General features: G+C 37.0%; 1 protein-coding gene across 1 annotated transcript in view; it reads right to left on the reverse strand.

Annotated features, from left to right (window-relative positions):
- The window catches only part of LOC126088434 (neural-cadherin-like), a 295,055-nt gene that overhangs the window by 103,853 nt on the left and 170,281 nt on the right, over positions 1–20,921 (reverse strand). Inside the window, exons 20-22 of the mRNA XM_049906576.1 lie at positions 19,083–19,196; positions 9,969–10,155; positions 5,985–6,174 (exon numbers count right to left, since the gene is read on the reverse strand). Coding sequence (XP_049762533.1) covers positions 5,985–6,174; positions 9,969–10,155; positions 19,083–19,196 — 491 coding nt within the window. The remainder of the gene's footprint in view (positions 1–5,984; positions 6,175–9,968; positions 10,156–19,082; positions 19,197–20,921) is intronic.

Here is a 20,921-nt window from a genome sequence, read left to right on the forward strand (position 1 = left end):
CCAGCAGCATATGGAGGCAAGCTTCTATGAGTTTAGAAAGCAGAAGAGAGGTATTGAAAGATTTGAAGTTGTGAAGGTGAATCCACTAGTCATGCCTGAATAACTCGCTCAGTAAGAGCACTGACTGTGAAAGGTTAGTCAAGCACATAGGCAGTCAATGTTTCCAGTGATTTGTCACCAGAAGTGTGATCGAACGTAGTTTCTCTCTTTGTCTGTTAATGCACAATACGTTACATTCATTTATGATTAGGATAAATGCCCAGGAATCGTCAATCCTCTCCATGTCTTTCAGCATTTTTGCATAGTGTTCTGTTGTTGCAACCTTCTTATAAACAGCATTGTCTGAGAACATCTTCACAGCATCTCAAATATTAGTCTCCAGATCATTAATATAAATTATGAACAATAACAACCATATAGTAAAATTCAAAGACAAATCTGGTCCAATACTCAGTAAGCTCATATTTTGTTCATTGAACAGTGTATGGTGGTATCGAATGTCTTCGAGAGCTCTAGGGACCCGACGTTAACCTGAGCAGCTTCATCTACGGCACTCTGGATCTAATGGACAAACAGAGTGAGCCGAGTTTCACAAGATCTCGGTTCACAGAATCCATGTTTTTATAGAGGAGAGTTTCTTACCCCAAAAAGTCATGATGTGTGAGAGCATAAAACATGTTCCATAATAGTACAACAGATTGACATTGGCAATACATATCTAGAAATATATGTTTTATGACCATTTCTTGAAAATGGGAATACCTTGTGCTTTTTTCCAATTACTAGGTACCTTTCCTTTGCTTCTGCAACCTATGATAAATTACAGCTAGGAGAGGAGAAAGTTCTTTTGCATAAACTCTGTAGAATCTTGATATCTTATGCAATTCAGATGCCTCTCCACTCTTTAACAGATATCTACCATTTTGACATTCATGTTCTGATTTAAGGTAGGAATTTATTATGATGTTCTGCACTTTTAACAGTTTCAGAAGACCGAATTCAGTATTATGGCCTTCTTTCCATCACCATCTGTTTTCAGTGCCAGTATGGTCACTGAGCAACTGAACAGATGATTCCCATCTGCTTATTGACTTAATGCAAAACCAAACACTGATTAGGACTTTGTCAATTTCCTTTCTCATGAACCTCCTTGTGGCTTTATTCAGTTGTTGTACATCTACTAGGCTTTTACTGTATTTAAATTGGAGATGAAGCTCTCTTTGCATTTGCATGAACTTTGTAACACAACTACAGAAACACACTGATTATTTTCAAACTCTCAACATTCCTCAGCGCATACTTATCTGAGGCAAATTGTAAAATGGCTTTGAGTTTCATCCATTTGTGTTCCATATCAATGTCCTCAGAACTGTATATTTGATGTCTACTTAGACACTATGCAGTTTTTGTCACATCACTCTTGCTAACAAAAAATATTTGCCCACCTTTAACATTCCTTGTAATACTCAGTCATCGATGCTAATGTAGCCTTATGATCACTGATTCCCTCCTTGTTGTTAATTGATTCAAAAAGTTTGGATTTTTTTAGTTACTCATTAGTGATGGTGGTATAGTTATTTGCTCAAAGTAATTTCCATGCAAGGCACTCAGAACAATCTGACACGAATCCCTTTCTATGGCACAGTTTTGACTGCACGACTCTCCCATCAAAGACCAATATCTATTATGTACAATTATTGCAGGATCTTATTACACATCTTAAGCTTAAATATAATGGAAGACATTGCAGAAAAGAAACTTCTCTCATTTTACTTACAATTATGTTGCACAATCACCAGTCAGTATGACAAACTAGGTTACATATGTTACATCAGGAGTCCCCCAAGCAAGTGTATTAGAACTGCTGTCATTTCTGATATTCTTATTTGATTGGATTAGAAATACACTCAGAATTTTCACTTAAGATGGCCTTTTCTACAGACAAATATTCCTGCTGGGTGCTTGTTTTCATTTTATTTACTGAATGACAACTCTCTTTAAACGTGGATTACTCAATGATAACGTCTCTGAACAAGAGAACAAACCTGATAATATCCAATTTTATCAGTGGCAAACTAAAGGAGCCACTCACATTATATCAGTAATAAGTAGTATTACTACTTATTGATATAGCAGTATGAAATGAAAGAAACATTCGAAGTAAGTAGAAGACACTGTAACTGAAAGACATAGATTTCCTGACAGGATCTGGGAAAATGCAGCACATTTGTTAAGGACATGACACAACAGATGCTTGAGCAGCATACTCTAGATCTTCAGTACCAAGTATGCCTGCAAGTAGGCATGAAAGAAGTTGGTGGATGTGCTGCTAGGATTGTAATTGTTTGATGTAGCTTGTATGCGAGTATTAATGAACTATTTAAAATAAAAGTGACACATTTTAGAAGCAAACACATAACAAAAGCTTAATTCTTTTACAATAGTAATAAGAATCCTGAGGATACCTCTCCATGGGACAGGAGGAGATGGACAACAGAAAGCATTTTATTTCACTCATAAATACAACTATACTTTCCTCCAAAGTATTAAACATACTGTGAGAAGCTGTTGAAAATATGTATACCCATGTATTATGGTGGTACTATGACAGTACATGGGTATATATATTTTCATGGTGGTTCATGCTGCTATTCAAGGTAGCAACATGTCCCATTTCATTTTTACTGAGCCAATAAAAGGGGTTTGTGTAGAAACTTTAAATTATGATGGTAGTGGTAGAGGAAAGACTATATACCGTGCACACATTTTTTATTTATGTGGAGATACAAAATGCAAATATGAATACAGCCACAAGGCATGATGGAGGGTGTGTGTTTTACTGTGGCGAGAGGGTGGGGAGGGAGGGAAGGAGTGAGTCATTTGAGACTTGGGGGTACCATGGACACCAAATAGGAGTAGGTTAGGACAACTGTGGCTACTGTTCTGAAGGAGAAAACAAAGGATCATATGGAATTAATTAATTCCTGAATTTGGGATGCTAATGATTCATCTGTCAATGAATTTGGTTAATAAGAGCTTAAATGTGAATGTTTAATTGATATGTTGAAGGTGATATGGGGACCGTTAAATACAGAAGGTTTTTGAAGAGAAGTGGTCCTGTAATTACTTAGCTGGTGGGCAGCAAACATGATCTTCCATTGTAACAGCACTTTCATGCAAACAGTGAAGAAGTTTGATATAGCTACAGCTGGCACTGCATGGCAGGACTCCAACTTCAAGGAGTGACATGAGTGAGTGCAGAAAGAAAAGATTTAAAGGTAAAGATAATTGTGAACAAACAACTGACAGGTCACATTCACACAAATGTACCCTGGTTGAATACTCTCCAGCAACGAATACCAGCAGTAACATTCCAATATATGCTTACTTTATGGTCAACTGTTGAACCCTCATGGTCTTAAGAGGATGTTTGCAGTCCTAGTATAATACTTTATTTATTTAATTTTGAGGAGATTGACATATATGATAATGTCAAAGAACAACAACGGTATATGTAATGTGGAACTGTTGTTAAACTACTAAATTGTTTGAAAACTCTGCCAAATATACTGTCATTAATGTGAATTATGTAAGTTATGCTAATATGTTTCTGTAGTCTCAAAATGTTATTTCTTTAAGTTAAGTTTCCTCAAAAGTGATACTCTACCTTAGTAGCAAATGGAAATATTTATTCTAAACTAGATTATTCATTTCTGAAACACTTGCAACCATAATCGTACTGTGAACACAACAGGCGGACACTGAGCATTTGCTAGATGTACAGGGTAAAATCGGTGGTTAAATTATGGGAACATTGTAACCAAAGGAAATTCAAATACAAAACAATTCCTTTATTGGAACGTTAACAGGCACAATTAATTGCAAATTACATTTACAAAGGTAAGTCGCCACAAAAATGTCTATGAATAAAAACTCTCAACTGAGTTGGTCTGTAAATCCCCACCCAACCCCTCATATGAAGGCTTTGAGTACATTTGAGGGGTGCCCACCACCTGTGTGTGATGAAGTCAGTTCAACAGTTTCTTTTTAAGACAACATGAGAAACATTGTTAATGATCTTGAGGTATAGTAAACAAAGCTAATCTAACAGTGATCAAAGCAAAATACAAATAAATGAACTTGAGGTACCATATGTGAAGTTAATTTAATACAGTTGGGGATTTCAGTCTCTAATGGCTGCAGGCATGGTGCCACATTGGTTTGCATATAGTTCACAGAAAAGAGGTCCAATCATGCTGCACTCATAATTTAAAGAGCTCTGTGAAGTTGATACTCCTCACTCAGGATATGAGACCATGAGGTGTGTGCTGAATAATGTTGCCATGAATCAACGTTGCCTACCAGTTCTCCATAGGTGTTGTAGGGGTCTGCAATGCCATTTGCTTTATAAACACAAGAAACCGACTCACCATTGGTGTCTTAAAGGGTTGTGCACCTACCTTGTAGCATTATCGCAAGCCATTTAGTCCTAATAAATAACTTGAACATGAACTTAACGCCAAAAGACCTGTAAATCTGTGCATTCATTGTGTGGACAGCTCGGTGTCAGCACAGGAAGTGCCAGAACTTGGACAATTCCTGTAGCATGCTTTAAAGAAAAAGAAGTGCACGACAGAGAAGACTCTTGCCCCTGGACACACACAGTTCATGATATGGATTTTTGTTGGGTGACACATCATCTGCTAGAGCAGATGTGTGACAGGCACGAATGCACAGTAGTGCGTCACCAAAATCCATACTAAAAAATAGCTGAACTAAGTGACCCATTTAGAGTGAAGTCCTGTATTCCCAGAGACTGAATGCTATCCTGTTGGATCTCATTATATGCGCTCCACTAGACGTACTAAAAGCAGGTGAGATATTAGTCACACAAAAGCCACCAAAATAAGTTTTGTAAAGTCAGAATGTGATTGAACTTGAAGTATTTATTATTTAGTATTCCTGCAGATACACAAACTCTGTTTGCAGACACTGGTACACAACAATGTAGCAACAGCTGCCACTAAGTTCAGTGAGTCTTGTTCAGTAAATTTCTTGTCCTATGTATGATCTGGTTTGAGTAACAGTAATACCAGAAAAAGTGTGTGTTTTATGGAGACATACTTACATACAAGAAGCTTGGCTTTGAACAAGTACTATGAAAGTAGCAAGATTTAATTGTTGTGGCATCTGTAGTATCTTCCTTATAGTTCTGCATGTTGCCTGTCATAATAAACTATTGTGTGTGCTTATAGGAACTTGCATCTAATAAACTAACAGAGCAGCAGTTCAGTCTTTGTTCCTCGTCATCTAATCTTGCAATAACTTTAGTTTTATTTCCTACAATTCATAAACTATAAATCAGTTCCACTATTTTTCACAGCAGCTGGCTGTAATTTGGTATATGAAAGCTATATCAATGAGAGCAAGGAGAACTGTAACTACAAAGTACAGCCTGAGATCTCCTTTAAAAAAATCTTCCTGTTAGCTACAGTGAATCTAGGTGATACTACAAATAACACATGGGTTAAATCTTGTGAATTTCATACTACTAATTTAATGCTAAACATTATAAGACTAGATAGCAAATGAATATAAAAGTTGTGGGCAAAACCAAAATAATGAAGCACCTAAACTCAGCAGCTGTCATGTCTGGGCTTTTCCGATGGCATTATTAACAACATTTGAAATATTAATATGATCACTATGTTATGAAGATGCATTAATGCTGATTTGTAAAAGCAATGTTAGAATAAAAATATTATTAATATGCATCTGAGAATTTAGCTCAAGGTATAGGATATTGCACACTTAATTTAATCATTGTCACAACTACATGGAAATATAATTCCATGATCATGAAATAAAAATGTACAGTATTGCACAAAATTAAAAACTTCATATTTATTATCTTAAGTGGATATCAGGGTATACTTTCATTAGATGATGAAGGCCTGAATTGAAAAATATATTAATATACTTACGTGCATTCATAGTCATTCCACAAGTCAACACATTCAAATGGATCTGGGCACAAAACATTTGCACAGGGATTATTTGATGGACAATTACGTTCCAGATTCCGTGCCATTGTTGCTTGTCCCCACTGTGTTCCGTTCATTGCTGGAGGTAGAGGAAGGTGCTTGCCTTCTAGTCGAATGTCATCCAAACAACCTGTCAATTTTAGAAGACATTTTTCTGCATTCTCATATGAAAGAATAAATTTGCTATTTTAGCAACATTAGATTGCTCTGTTTAAATGCACCAATGACCTAGTTGTTCAATCATAACTGTATTGTAAAATCTGTGGGCATTCATCTTGACTATCAAAATGATTTACACAAATTGTAAGATTCAAAGAACAAATCTGGGTAAACCAGGAATGCCAGAAAAAAAGAGAAAAGTGTGTAGCAATTTTCACTTCCTTTATAATTCTTTGTTTATCATTTACCAGAATTGGAAAATATTACATAATTATTAAGTAATTTCACCTTGACACTCAGTGCATTTGAAAATAACTGAACAGAATTCTAGAGACAAAGATGGAGCAAAAATAAGAATTTTGGTCTGTAGATGCTTCATGGCAAATGCGAGCCATTTTCAGGCAACACTTACTTTTACAGTCACTGAATTCTTCATAAGTGTGACTGAGACTGCTAATTTTTCTATAAACTTGGAAAAGTCTTAGGAAAAATGGCTTTATTTGGATGCTTCCAACACAGATACATAGTTTTCAACAAAACATCTTGTTATTTGGCCTGCAGAGAAATATCATGTCAACAAATCCTTCAAGACTAGTTGATTTCACTTATTATACTGTAATACAGTGGTAACTTATTAACAACTACAAACAGGCAGCTTAGATCAACCAGAATGAATTGGCAGGTAACAGTGTCCTACTCTGGCAACTTAAATATTTCCGTTTAGTGCCACTGTTTTGACTGCCATGTTCTTGCTCATGAGTTATCGACACCTTTCTCTTTCTTGTCTTTCAAACATAAAATCTGCTGTAGGCATAACATTCAAATGTCAATGAAACATGAAGACAAAATACAGAATAGACAAATATTATTCCTTCATATGAATAGAAAGTGCACTAATTGACACAAGATTGATCCACTGAATTTGTATGGCTAAATTTTACAGTTAGTATTTATTGTTATTGTTGTGCAAGGATGTCATGTTATAAACCAGGTGACACTTGTATTCCATTTGTGTAGGTTTCCGTTCCAATTGTTAACTGTAGTGTCCTTGAGTCAATGCAGATGTGGTTGTTTGATTAACACACCATAAGTGAAAGTAACATTGTTACTGTACTACTGGTAAAAAATTCAAAACAAGGGGAAATGTTATAATCATATCAGACTTCAAACAGCTACAACATTATTATTTCTATAACATTATTATTTCAAATAAACCTTGCAGCTGAGAATATAAATTATTAGTATCATTAAAATTGGGAAAAATTACTGAGTGGCATGAAGTCGATTCGTATTTCTCGCTTGACTCAAAGTGCTTGGCTGGGCAGGTGTGAGTTTAGACATGGACACTGGCTCACAAATAACAATGGTGACACTTACTACAACTACACCAGGAGAAGGTGCAGCAGCTTGTAGACATGTCAGCTAGTGTCATTGCTGCAGCCAAGTACCACCACTGGCCCACTTACCACAATAACTATGAGATAACTGGTGTTTGCACCAAGGGTTCAGTTACTAATGATGTTATCCCCAGCACCCCTCTGACTGCAGTCACAGAAATTGTGTTTTAAAAGTCTTTTTGTGAGCCATGTTCTAGGTTGTATGTTAAATGGAACTTAAGGATAACTTTTGACTAATATTGAAGTACATGCAGTTACTGAGATCTGCCTAACATGATTGGTACTATGGTAATGGGAGAAAGATAAATGCATCACTTGTCAACATGCAACATGGAAAATAGTGAATATCAATTGATAGTAATTATGGATTTAACTGTATTTAGAGTAGTATTATGAAATGTGACTACATTGGCTGCTAAAGCCGTCGTGGGTGCACACTGAGAACACCTGTGATAACTTTGAAGCATAGTACCTATGTAAGTTGAACAGTGGTGACCGGATAAGCTTCATACATGAGTCATGGTTCTGGTGCAACAGGTGTACTGTTATAGTGCAGCATTTCCTAACAGTTACAGCTGTGGCCAAAAGATGTTAGTGTCTTACAGACTTAAATCGCACATAGTCAGTACATTTTGGAAAAAACGTATCTTCTGTGAAAATTATGTCCTATTAATTATTGTTGATTTAGAGTGTTTAATTATTAGTGTGAATGATGATGTGAGTGCAAAGTAATATAATAAACAAATATTATTATGTCTGTTAACTGAGTAAATGGTTGTGTGGGAATTGTATCAGCACAAAGAAAGTGAATCATACTTAGTAGGGGAAATCTGTACAGTGCAACTAGCCAGTTTACGATACTGGGAAAATAATGTTTTATGATAATTCAGTTATTTAAAGGGGGGGATTATTTTGTTATTTGTGTTTTTTTTATTAATTCCCCCATTTAATAAATTGTTCATAAAAGCTATTCAAGGTGTGATGGGTCAAATATAAAAGACACAGGATCATCTTTGATAGTCTTCAGCTAATCGTAGGACAGTACCATCCACACACATTTCATGAGCTAAATAACTGCTTTGTGAAGTTTAAGAGAAGTTTGGAGCTCAGATTTCATCACATTTTAACATGTACATAAGGAGTTCTGAATAGATGTGATAATTTTATGGAATTGTGAATTAAAATTGAGCATGGAGTGTACCAAAGTGAACAGGTACAAGTGAGAAAGAGGAACACACTAGAAAACCTGATACTGGAAAACATTTGATGCAACCTGTAGAGGCATGTAATGCGGCTTGTTTTCACAACAACTTTCTCTAGCCAACAAACAGTACGCATTTTCTAACTGGTCAGGTTAGAAAGTGAATGTACAGTTTTCTATAGCATGATCAAAAGAAACCACACCATAGCAACTTGTATTGCATACTGAATATTTTGTTGGGGTTCAGCTGTTTTAAAACAGAAATCATAACAGGCTAAATGATGTCTCACCATAAATTCAAACAAAAATAAAGAGGCAGATAATTATCTAAAAATACACAACACAACACAACAATAATAGTGATAATTATAAGTTCAATTTTAATGAAAATGATACACAATCATCTGCAAAGGGAGGACCATCTCCCTCAGAATGTGGAGTACAATACAGAATTTTTATTCATTACAGAACCCTCATACACTGTGGATAAGAATGAATTCTTTGAGATATGTTTCTTGTGTTACCTATAAGACTGTAGTTGTTGTGGCATGACGTGTGTCAAAACTGACCACCTCATTTATATAAAAAAATGGATATTTAATCTTCCCACTCCCTCCCCTGGTGAACACACATGGATCTTGCATTTAGCAAAGAGAATCTGAATCAAGAGGAAAATAATAGTTGTATTTTTTATTTTCCTGTTTGAAAAATATTGTGACTCTCATCTAATAACTTCACTGTCAATAGAAATGCGGCACTAGTTGGAAAAGGATATGAGGTAAGAATTGATTGTAGCCTTAATGAAAGGACCAGTTCCTTATTTGTAAGAAATGGGGACAATCAAAAACCCAAATTAATATGGTCAGACAGGGATTGGAACCCTACTCCTCCCAAATAACACACCAATGACTTAACCATTTCATCATCTCCTTTGTCAGCAACATAACAACACTAAAGACAAGAATTCTAGCAGACAGAAGATAAAGATAATTCTACCCAGTTGCGTCTATGATGGATAATTTCATGTAACGACTTTGTGGATGAATGCCTTCCAGTGATAGTAAAAGCAATCTCCATTTTTTCTTAGTTCATTTTACTTTAAGGGCAGGTATGTGGCATATTTATATAATTTTTACAAAAATTAGTACTACTGACATTATTACCAACCTTTCTGATAATCATCATAAACCTCAAATGTTCGTACACCTGTGTATTCAGCTTTTCCACCAGCATAGACACCTTCTTGCTTGTCCACCAGAAGTAACTGATGCCCTTCAAATATAAATGTTTCATTGTATCTTCGCCCTTCTCCACCATCAAGCTCAAGTGTAGCTGCTGAACCATACCGGGAGACCTGTTGTGGAAGAAAAAAAAAAAAAAAAAAATGTAGCAATAGCGTAACAGCAATAAGGAATAAATGTATAGTTACCCACACACACATATCTCCAGAGAGAACGAAGTGTGAGTGCTTGATCATGAAGCAGAAGCAAAATTGAGTTTTCAAAATAGTGACATATATCCTCTCTTCCCAAACAGTTGATTAAATTTCTACTGTCTGCTGTTAAAGACCTTTTCACAATCTTTTGGGATAGAATAGGTCAATTTTGGAGCACTATTAGGATAGTGAATAGTGCCTGTTACAGTCTATACTGGAGATAGAGTTGAAACTATCAATGTGAAATTTTCCTAGGGGACTTTAGTGCAAAGGTATTTTTTCCTTCACAATAAGGCTTCCCCCCCCCCCCCCCCCCCCCATATCGCAGAAACTATTGAAATAATGCAGGTACTGAAAGTTCATATTTTGCCACATCCTCTATACAGGTCCAATGTTATTCCTTCAGATTATGTGTCCGGACTTCTGGAAAGCTCTTTGAGGTCATGACAGTACACAACTGATGACAAGATCAAAACAGTAAGGAATCCTTGGTAGAAGAAACAACCTAAAATAGTTTTTTCTGTTGGAAAAATATCGCTGCAACAATGTCCGACAATACTGGTAAGAAGGTTAATTATGTTGGGAAATGACATTTTTTAAGTTTCAGTGGAGATACACACTTAAGGAAAAAACTCAGTGAATAATTATGTTTTGAGGTGATGTCATACAACTACAGAAATTTTGAATGGATTAGGCTTTTCTAAGAATTAGTTGCAAATTATTGAGTTGAACACATTTGGCACACTATTATCTATTACATCCTCCTGATATAAATAAACAAATGACTACTTTTCTGCCATACAATTTCTTGCTTTGTTAAATTAATATTTACTCTGAAAGCTTAGGATTCATCATTCTTCTGCAACAACAAAACTGAACTAGAAACACTTCATTTATAATTACTGATACAAGTTATCATTTACTAACAGCAACATAACAACTACTAGAAATGAAAAACTCTTTATGTTCCACCAAAATGTCATAGGCCTTAGAATCAATTAGAGCTACTGACTCTCAACATTAATGATAGTCATCTTACAGACTGTGTTAATGGATTATGATTGACAGAGCACTTTGTGGGGGTTGGAACTTAATGGGCCATTGTTAGATGGCCATACCTCAACGGTCTGGCCATCTAACATCAACCATACCTCAACGGTTAACACTTGGTTTAAGAATCATGATAGAAGGTTGTATACATGGAAGAACCCTGGAGATACTAAAAGGTATCAGATAGATTATATAATGGTAAGACAGAGATTTAGGAACCAGGTTTTAAATTGTAAGACATTTCCAGGGGCAGATGTGGACTCTGACCACAATCTATTGGTTATGACCTGTAGATTAAAACTGAAGAAACTGCAAAAAGGTGGGAATTTAAGGAGATGGGACCTGGATAAACTGAAAGAACCAGAGGTTGTACAGAGTTTCAGGGAGAGCATAAGGGAACAATTGACAGGAATGGGGGAAAGAAATACAGTAGAAGATGAATGGGTAGCTTTGAGGAATGAAGTAGTGAAGGCAGCAGAGGATCAAGTAGGTAAAAAGATGAGGGCTAGTAGAAATCCTTGGGTGACAGAAGAAATATTGAATTTAATTGATGAAAGGAGAAAATATAAAAATGCAGTAAATGAAGCAGGAAAAAAGGAATATAAACGTCTCAAAAATGAGATCGACAGGAAGTGCAAAATGGCTAAGCAGGGATGGCTAGAGGTCAAATGTAAGGATGTAGAGGTTTATCTCACTAGGGGTAAGATCGATGCTGCCTACAGGAAAATTAAAGAGACCTTTGGAGATAAGAGAACCACTTGTATGAACATCAAGAGCTCAGATGGAAACCCAGTTCTAAGCAAAGAAGGGAAAGCAGAAAGGTGGAAGGAGTATATAGAGGGTCTATACAAGGGCGAGGCACTTGAGGACAATATTATGGAAATGGAAGAGGATGTAGATGAAGATGAAATAGGAGATACGATACTGCATGAAGAGTTTGACAGAGCACTGAAAGACCTGAGTCGAAACAAGGCCCCCGGAGTAGACAACATTCCATTGGAACTACTGACGGCCTTGGGAGAGCCAGTCCTGACAAAACTCTACCTTCTGGTGAGCAAGATGTATGAGACAGGCGAAATACCCTCAGACTTCAAGAAGAATATAATAATTCCAATCCCAAAGAAAGCAGGTGTTGACAGATGTGAAAATTACCGAACAATCAGTTTAATAAGCCACAGCTGCAAAATACTAACACGAATTCTTTACAGACGCATGGAAAAACTAGTAGAAGCCGAACTCGGGGAAGATCAGTTTGGATTCCGTAGAAATACTGGAACATGTGAGGCAATACTGACCTTATGACTTATCTTAGAAGAAAGATTAAGGAAAGGCAAACCTACGTTTCTAGCATTTGTAGACTTAGAGAAAGCTTTTGACAATGTTGACTGGAATACTCTCTTTCAAATTCTAAAGGTGGCAGGGGTAAAATACAGGGAGCGAAAGACTATTTACAATTTGTACAGAAACCAGGTGGCAGTTATAAGAGTCGAGGGACATGAAAGGGAAGCAGTGGTTGGGAAGGGAGTAAGACAGGGTTATAGCCTCTCCCCAATGTTATTCAATCTGTATATTGAGCAAGCAGTAAAGGAAACAAAAGAAAAATTCGGAGTAGGTATTAAAATCCATGGAGAAGAAATAAAAACTTTGAGGTTCGCCGATGACATTGTAATTCTGTCAGAGACAGCAAAGGACTTGGAAGAGCAGTTGAATGGAATGGATGGTGTCTTGAAGGGAGGATATAAGATGAACATCAACATAAGCAAAACGAGGATAATGGAATGTAGCCAAATTAAGTTGGGTGATGCTGAGGGAATTCGATTAGGAAATGACACACTTAAAGTAGTAAAAGAGTTTTGCTATTTGGGGAGCAAAATAACTGATGATGGTCGAAGTAGAGAGGATATAAAATGTAGACTGGCAATGGCAAGGAAAGTGTTTCTGAAGAAGAGGAATTTGTTAACATCGAGTATAGATTTAAGTGTCAGGAAGTCATTTCTGAAAGTATTTGTATGGAGTGTAGCCTTGTATGGAAGTGAAACGTGGACGGTAAATAGTTTGGATAAGAAGAGAATAGAAGCTTTTGAAATGTGGTGCTACAGAAGAATGCTGAAGATTAGATGGGTAGATCACATAACTAATGAGGAAGTATTGAATAGGATTGGGGAGAAGAGAAGTTTGTGGCACAACTTGACCAGAAGAAGGGATCGGTTGGTAGGACATGTTCTGAGGCATCAAGGGATCACCAATTTAGTATTGGAGGGCAGCGTGGAGGGTAAAAATCGTAGGGGGAGACCAAGAGATGAATACACTAAGCAGATTCAGAAGGATGTAAGTTGCAGTAGGTATTGGGAGATGAATAAGCTTGCACAGGGTAAAGTAGCATGGAGAGCTGCATCAAACCAGTCTCAGGACTGAAGACCACAACAACAACAAAACCTTAACAGTTAGATTAGTATGATGATAAAACTGGTGCAATATAAAATTTCATAGATATGAACACTTATTGCATCAATCTTCACTCAAAGCCTGTACAACTACAGTTACCACTGATAATATGCAGTCATAACAATATTTGCTCATGAGCAACTGAGTAAGGGATATCACTTCACACATGGCGACATCTTTCGCAGTGTTGACATATTATGATGAGGACTACACGAGGTTTCAAAAACATTGGGAACACATCCATATTCATGACTCTCAACTGCTACCCACAATGCTCAGAGGATGGTCAGAGCTAAGTCCAAGATTTGCATGTCATGCTCAATAATCTACCAGATGTATGCAACATAAGTGAGGTCAGGATCAGATGACACAGAGGGAGGGTGTAGGGGTGGCGAGAGGGGTTTCTTAAGCACCTCTTTGTTCTTGAAGTGTTCATTCATTCTTCCACAATTCAGACACAATGTGGTAATGCATCTCTTGCTGAAGGTGTAGGTTCTGTGCAGGGTGCTGCAGACAAACAGATGAATACCAGTCCTGGAAAAGAATGACTTCGGATTTTTCAGTACTGTCAAACTATGCACATGTATTATCTTACACACAAGAACATCTCTATCTCCCACGTGAATGGTGACCTGTTAGCAAGTGGAATGCATCACCTCTTGTTTTTCTGCTTTCTTATACCTTCAGTTCAGCTAACTTTATTTAGTGATCAGAGTGTATAGTGGTGGTAATATTGTGCCTATGCTAATCTTTGTATCCTCTAAAATTCAGTGAGCAGACACACGTGTGGTGCACTGGATTCTATGCACCCCACACAGAAGAGGGGGTTCTGAATAACACAGCTGCTCATTAGCATTGAGCTGATGAGAATTTGCAACAGTGTGGTCCATCTATGCAGAGTTTCAATCTGTAATAGTAAACAGTGGTCCTTGACAATACATTATTGTCGAAGGTGGTTAGCGCTCTTTGTTGACACTCAGGCACCCCCAGTGATACAGTCTCACAAGACAAGCCTACTGCATACCAAATGTTGGAAAGGGTATGTCCTCTGCATTAGGCACCCACAATCTAGCTGCGATTAAATCCACTGACATTGCACATAATGTTTGTGCCCCTCCTCCCCCTCCCCCTCCCTCTCTCTCTCTCCCACTCCCTTCTCTCCCTGGTCTCACCCCCTCTTCCATTGTGTTACTGCACTGTACACTCTGCAAAAACTATGACTCAACCAGCTACTCGATATCTCTGAACAGAAACAGTGGGTAGGGGGCGAGGGGGAGGGGGAGGTGGGGAGGGGGGGGGAGGGAGAGGAGAGGGAGAGGGAGTAATGCCTCCAAATTTTTGATGGGAAAACTCCTAAGGTAAAACAAATATTATTAACATTCTACATCTTCATTATTCGTGTCTATATTTGCAGCCCTCTGTCACTAGACAGCTTTGAACTGCACTGTGTAACATGACTGTGTGTAACATAATTACAGTGCACTGTGATAGAATTCCATTCAAATTCAAAGAGTACATCCACAGATGGAGCAATCTCTCTTTCAGCATGACAATGTCATACTACACATGAGCACTGTGATGTCTGGAACAATCAACATCTTGGGTTCACTGTCCTTGATCACCGTCCAATAGTCCTGACCTGTCTGCATCTGATTTTCATCTATTTCCAGAACTTCAAAAACACCTCTGAGGACTTCACTTTTATGGCGATGAAGCGGTGCAACTGGAGTTGAGGTTATGGCTCTGTCAACAAGAACAACCATTCTAGAGTGATGGTATCAACAAACTGGTCTCTCATTGGGGGAAATGCAATCATCACCAAGGTGACTGTGTTCAGAAACACATATGCAGACATGAAGAATAAAGATGTAAAAATGTTAATGACATTTGTTTTATTTAGAAAGCATTAACAATTTTCACATAAAAAAATTCAGAGGCATTACTTTACAGCACATGCTCATAATTTCTTCTGTAGACATATGAACTGAAGTCATTTGCTCATGTCTGCCTGCATACAAAGGTTAATCTCAGGAGCTGCTGTAGGTATTTTGATTTGATTTTGACAAATATATACACTGATTCATGAGGAAGGTTTCTATATATAATTTATAAATATTTGGTACAAATTGTCTGAATTATGAGGAGTTAAATCTGAGTTGTGAAAATGGTGCCATTATCACCTCGTGAACAGCTGCCATAATTCAAAAGTGCCTCTAGAATGCAGCAAGTGGGACCAGATTCACATCTAGGGTTGAGTGTTGAAAACCTAAGGTTGTGGGTTTAAATCTGAGCTGGGTCGATCATTTTTCACTGTGCCTTCGAACCTAGTATTCACCTCTCAATGGCGCGGAGGTAGACATTATGTAATATGATGCCAATTTCAGACTGCCAAGTTCTGCTTCCCTCAGATTAGCAAACGCAATTCACTGTAAATTACTGTGAGTTGCTCAAGATTGAAATATCATAATAAACTTGACCAATAATGAAAAGACAACCACCGCGTCTTCAAGATGTGATGTGAAATTTAAAATTTGAAACAATGAAATATTTCTAACCAATGGTTTCCCTGCATTGTTTGAGAACAATTGCATAGCAAAAAGACAAGCAAATCCAAAATATGTTAGGTTTTATTTCTGTTTCCAAAAAACTGCTTCAGAACTTTACATTCAGTATGTTCTTTCAGTAGTGCAGTAGCTGACTTATCTTTAAACTTTTTGCCTTCCTTGAATCAAACCTAAATGTGGACACGATTCTTTGAATGGCCCACAGAAGAAGTCTTCATGAAGAGTCCAAGATAAAGAATTGTGGCACTGAGTCTCAACAATGTATCACAGTGCGTACTAAGCCTCACAAGAGGAGTACTGCAACACCAGCTAAACACATACATTGGGCTTGTTTCTCCTTATTTTTCTTTTATTTGTGCCACCTCAACCATCCCTTGGTGCATATTGAATCTCTCTCTCTCTCTCTCTCTCTCTCTCTCTCTCTCTCTCTCTCTCACACACACACACACACACACACACACACACACACACGCAAATGCACATGCGAATGTGTGTGCCCCTTCCACATGCATGCACACAGAGTACGCATTGGTCCACAAACAAAATGTGCTATGCCACACAAGATGCCTGGTCGCAATTCGATGTAACTGTACCCACATTTCCTGAAGTGATTTAGGAAACCTTAACATGGATGACTAGACTGAGATATGAACTGCCATCCTCCTCAACATGTGTCCACTGTCTTACCACTATGTCACTTCACTTGGTAGACGAAAAAGGACTCGTGGTATATATTACAGAAGACTCTCCAGAAAGTGAAAAATGGAATTTTCCACAGACTGAGTGATCTGCAATGAAGAGACAATTAATTTTAACTGTGAAGTTTATATCAGTCATTGCTCTCCCAGTTTTTATTTCTGAAAAAATTGGTTTCAAATTTTCTGTCAAGATCAGCATTATCAATAACCCATAATGTTTCTTGGCCAATTGCTGTGTTAGAGGATGGTAGGAGGAAACACATCTTCAAGGACCCAAATAGCAGACTGTCACTGAAAATATGTTCACTCCTCACAGCCTCTGATGTAGCTTTTGGCCAAGACACATTATGGACTACTGATAATGATCAAAAGGTTGAAACTACTGTAGGCAATATATAACAACAGTGTGAACACTGACTGATATAAACCTTACTGTCATACTTAATTAAGCTACGGACACACTCTGCCAACAACTTGGCACATATAAACAGAAAAATAATATCGTATGAAACTGAAATGAAAGCTGCAGGGTATGGAAAAGACAACAGCATATAAAAGGACCAACACATGCTGAAAATAGATGACAATAAAAGTATAAAGTAGAGATGGTACATGGTTGCAGTTTGCACTCTAAAGAGCAGGCTCCTCAGTAAATATATATAAAAAATATCTGTTCTTGAGAGAAGTTTCTTTGCCTCTGCTAGCCAAAAAATAGTGGACATTTGTGGATGGAACAGTATGTAAAATAAAGGAAAGGGAACCACTCACCTATTGTGGACTGATGTGTGGAGCATATGAATACGTAATAGAAAACAGCATTCACAGTAGCTTTGGAGTTCTTGCTCTTTTCCTAGTAAAAGTACACACATTCACACACTTTCATACACACAACTACAAAAACAGTCTTTTTGTCCACAGAAAGACTGATTATTGATGAGCACTTATTGAAAGCAGTTGCCTTGGTTGAAAGAGGTGGGAAGGTGGTACTACTCTTTCCTCATGCAGATATGGTACTGTCTTCTCCCACCAGTGTCTACCTCCTTCCCCCCTTCATCCCACTCCCTCCTCTCCCTCTTCTTATATCTGTTTTATGCTCTACCCTCTGTACTCCTTTTGGTTGTGCAGCAGCCGAGTGACATGGAAAAAGACTTGCCTCTTTCTCACTACCCTCTCCTTGTGTCCTTCCCTAACTCTCCCCATCTCTATCAACCCCTTTCAGTAACTAATTGTCAATAATCAGTTTCACTGTAGCCACAGGACTGTGCTGTGTGTACTTTCACTAGGAAAAAAAGCAAGGGCTCAAAAGATAATGTGAACACTGGTTGTTGTTGTGTGTTTTTATGCTCCACACATCAGTCTTCTGTAGGTGAGTGGTTGTCTTGCCCTTATTTTATGTACTGATATGACACTGAGAATGTAAAACAAGTTGTGAGTTTAATGTTCTCTCTTACGTTATTTAACATTTTTCCCGTTATTGTACGCCTTTTACTTTTGACAAGTGAAATAATTTTCTGACTGAATTAATAAACATTAGGTGATAATTATCACCAAAGTTTTCATCTTTAGAGGAACAAATGCAAAGTTTGTATTCCCCATATAGTAACTATGAGTTAGTTGCAGATTGGCTCTGAGAACATTTGTATTAAATACTTTTAGGTTAGCTTATTGACAATTAATAACTAGGTACAACAATATTGCTCTTCAAGTTTGCATTTGATATGGCACAATAACGAATAGTTTCTATGAAATTTGACTTTAATTCTCCATATCTTAAACTTAATAATGACTTAATTCAAAACAAAAGCATAGAGAAGTAGTAAGTAGCCAGAGGTTGATCGACTTCTGCAAATTACCTTGAACTTTCTCTGAGGTATCTCTGTAGACTATAAGACACCAAGGCAATAAACATTAATAGTAGCTGAGACATGGAAAGTACTCACCAGCCACCTGAGAACTACTAACAGTTTCATTACATTTTCTTGACATCATTGTTACCATATACTACATAGGCTTTCATTTGACAAATGCACAAATACATAATAAATGAATAGGTTCTAAGATCATATACAGAAATTTATTGTGGAGTTACCTTCGCTGTGTGCCATTGCCCATCATCCACAGTGACTGCACTTAGCCAGATATCCCTTTCTTCTGTCCGCAGACTATTAAGGTTATATCGGAAGTGAAGTCGACTGTCTTTTATCTATAAAGGTAATAACATGTAATTAAATATTATGACTTTGCAAAAAATAAATTTAAATAAGGTAAATAATATGAAGACTTTTTTTTTTTAATGTCTCTGATTAGATTCAGTTTTGTGGCTACAACTATTCCTCTGACACCTATCATTTTAGATGCAATTTATTTATTAAAATGTTGCAGTATATCAGTGAAGGTGATACAGTCCCTTAGTTATTGCTTCTTTCAATAAAAAAAAAAAATTCTTTAGGCTATATTTGAATTATTTACATCTTTGATCCCATGTCTTCTTTTTAATTTAATTAATTTATTTTTTGAGCCGTAGTACAGTTATTTGCTGGAAGATATCTTAAAATGTTTCAAATGTTCAATTTCATAAAAATGAACACACACCATAAATTATGAAATCGTGAAACCAATGATGATGTACTATAATTTACGAAACTTTTAATTTTTCTCCTTGGACTACTTGCACATCCATACAATATGTTTCCTATTATTTTCTGAGAAATTTGTCCCTATAAACTAAATCTGCTTCTGTCCTGTTGCTCCCATATAGTGCTTCCAATTCAAATTTCTGCTGCTAGATAGGGACAACCTTTATTGCTGAAACTGACCACCCAACTTGTTGCAATAAACAGAATATTGCAAGTAAAGTAGAAACTCAGGTGTAAACAAACCCTTTAATGTTCATATAACAATAAAGTATAGACTACAAATTAACAATGTCCTGCATTAGATGTGATTCAGAATTTTAGGAAGTTGAAAAATTGCTTTGAGAAAGACATCATCCCATAAAACAGAGAAACTATGCCTTCTGTTTCCTATTTTTTCTTTTTTCCATTTTTCTTTGGTTCCTATTCCTTTCCATATCACTGGTATAGCTTTCCAAGTTCTTAATCTCATGGTGCAACTTTTTAGGATCAGTTCTCAATGTTTTACCAATATAGTTCTGCACTATTTTTAAGTTATCACACATAGTTTCCTTTCACAATTACTATAATATTCCTCACTACTACAGTAATGTATAGGTGTCTGCAAAAATCCGAGGTTTTCCTACCATTCATTAAAGACATTACTGACCTAATAGGAAAGATGTTGATGAAATGGAATATTGCTGTAATCTACAAACCTACCTGGAAGATATAAAAACACCTAAAGTCGATCAAGGATCCCTGCAAATCGCTAAAAAAAGCAGGACTTTACAGGATACTGTGTAGTTTTGGAGGTGTGCAAGTTGGTACTACTAAATGTAGGGTCAAAAAATGACCAGATCAACACTACAGAAACAGCAGAAGGGTAGAAACACACAGATCAGTTGTGGAACATGCTTTGCAGCCATATCACCACTGGATTCCATTTGATAAGACTCAGGTACTGGCAGCCACAAGTGGATACTATGAGAGGCTATACAGGGAGGCAATGGAAATAATTATACACCCCAGAAATTATATTGAAAGGAGGAGGTTGTGAAATTAAATGGTTTGTATTGTGGGAGATATGTTCCACACTATTTTGTTACTTGTGAGCTCAGCTTGCACTGTACTCTGGCAGACATGGGAATAGATCTGCAGGGTGAAATAATGGACACAGAAATGTTCTCACAGTTCCTTTATCGGAACTGGACACATCTACATATAACATACAGCATGCAACAGGATTACAAGGGGCCGTCTGTACTTGGCTTAGAGAGGACAGATGCCAAACTGTGAACAGTTTACAGTGGGTG

The sequence above is a fragment of the Schistocerca cancellata genome, chromosome 6 (assembly GCF_023864275.1).
Source record: "Schistocerca cancellata isolate TAMUIC-IGC-003103 chromosome 6, iqSchCanc2.1, whole genome shotgun sequence".
NCBI classification, from domain to species: Eukaryota; Metazoa; Arthropoda; class Insecta; order Orthoptera; family Acrididae; genus Schistocerca; species Schistocerca cancellata.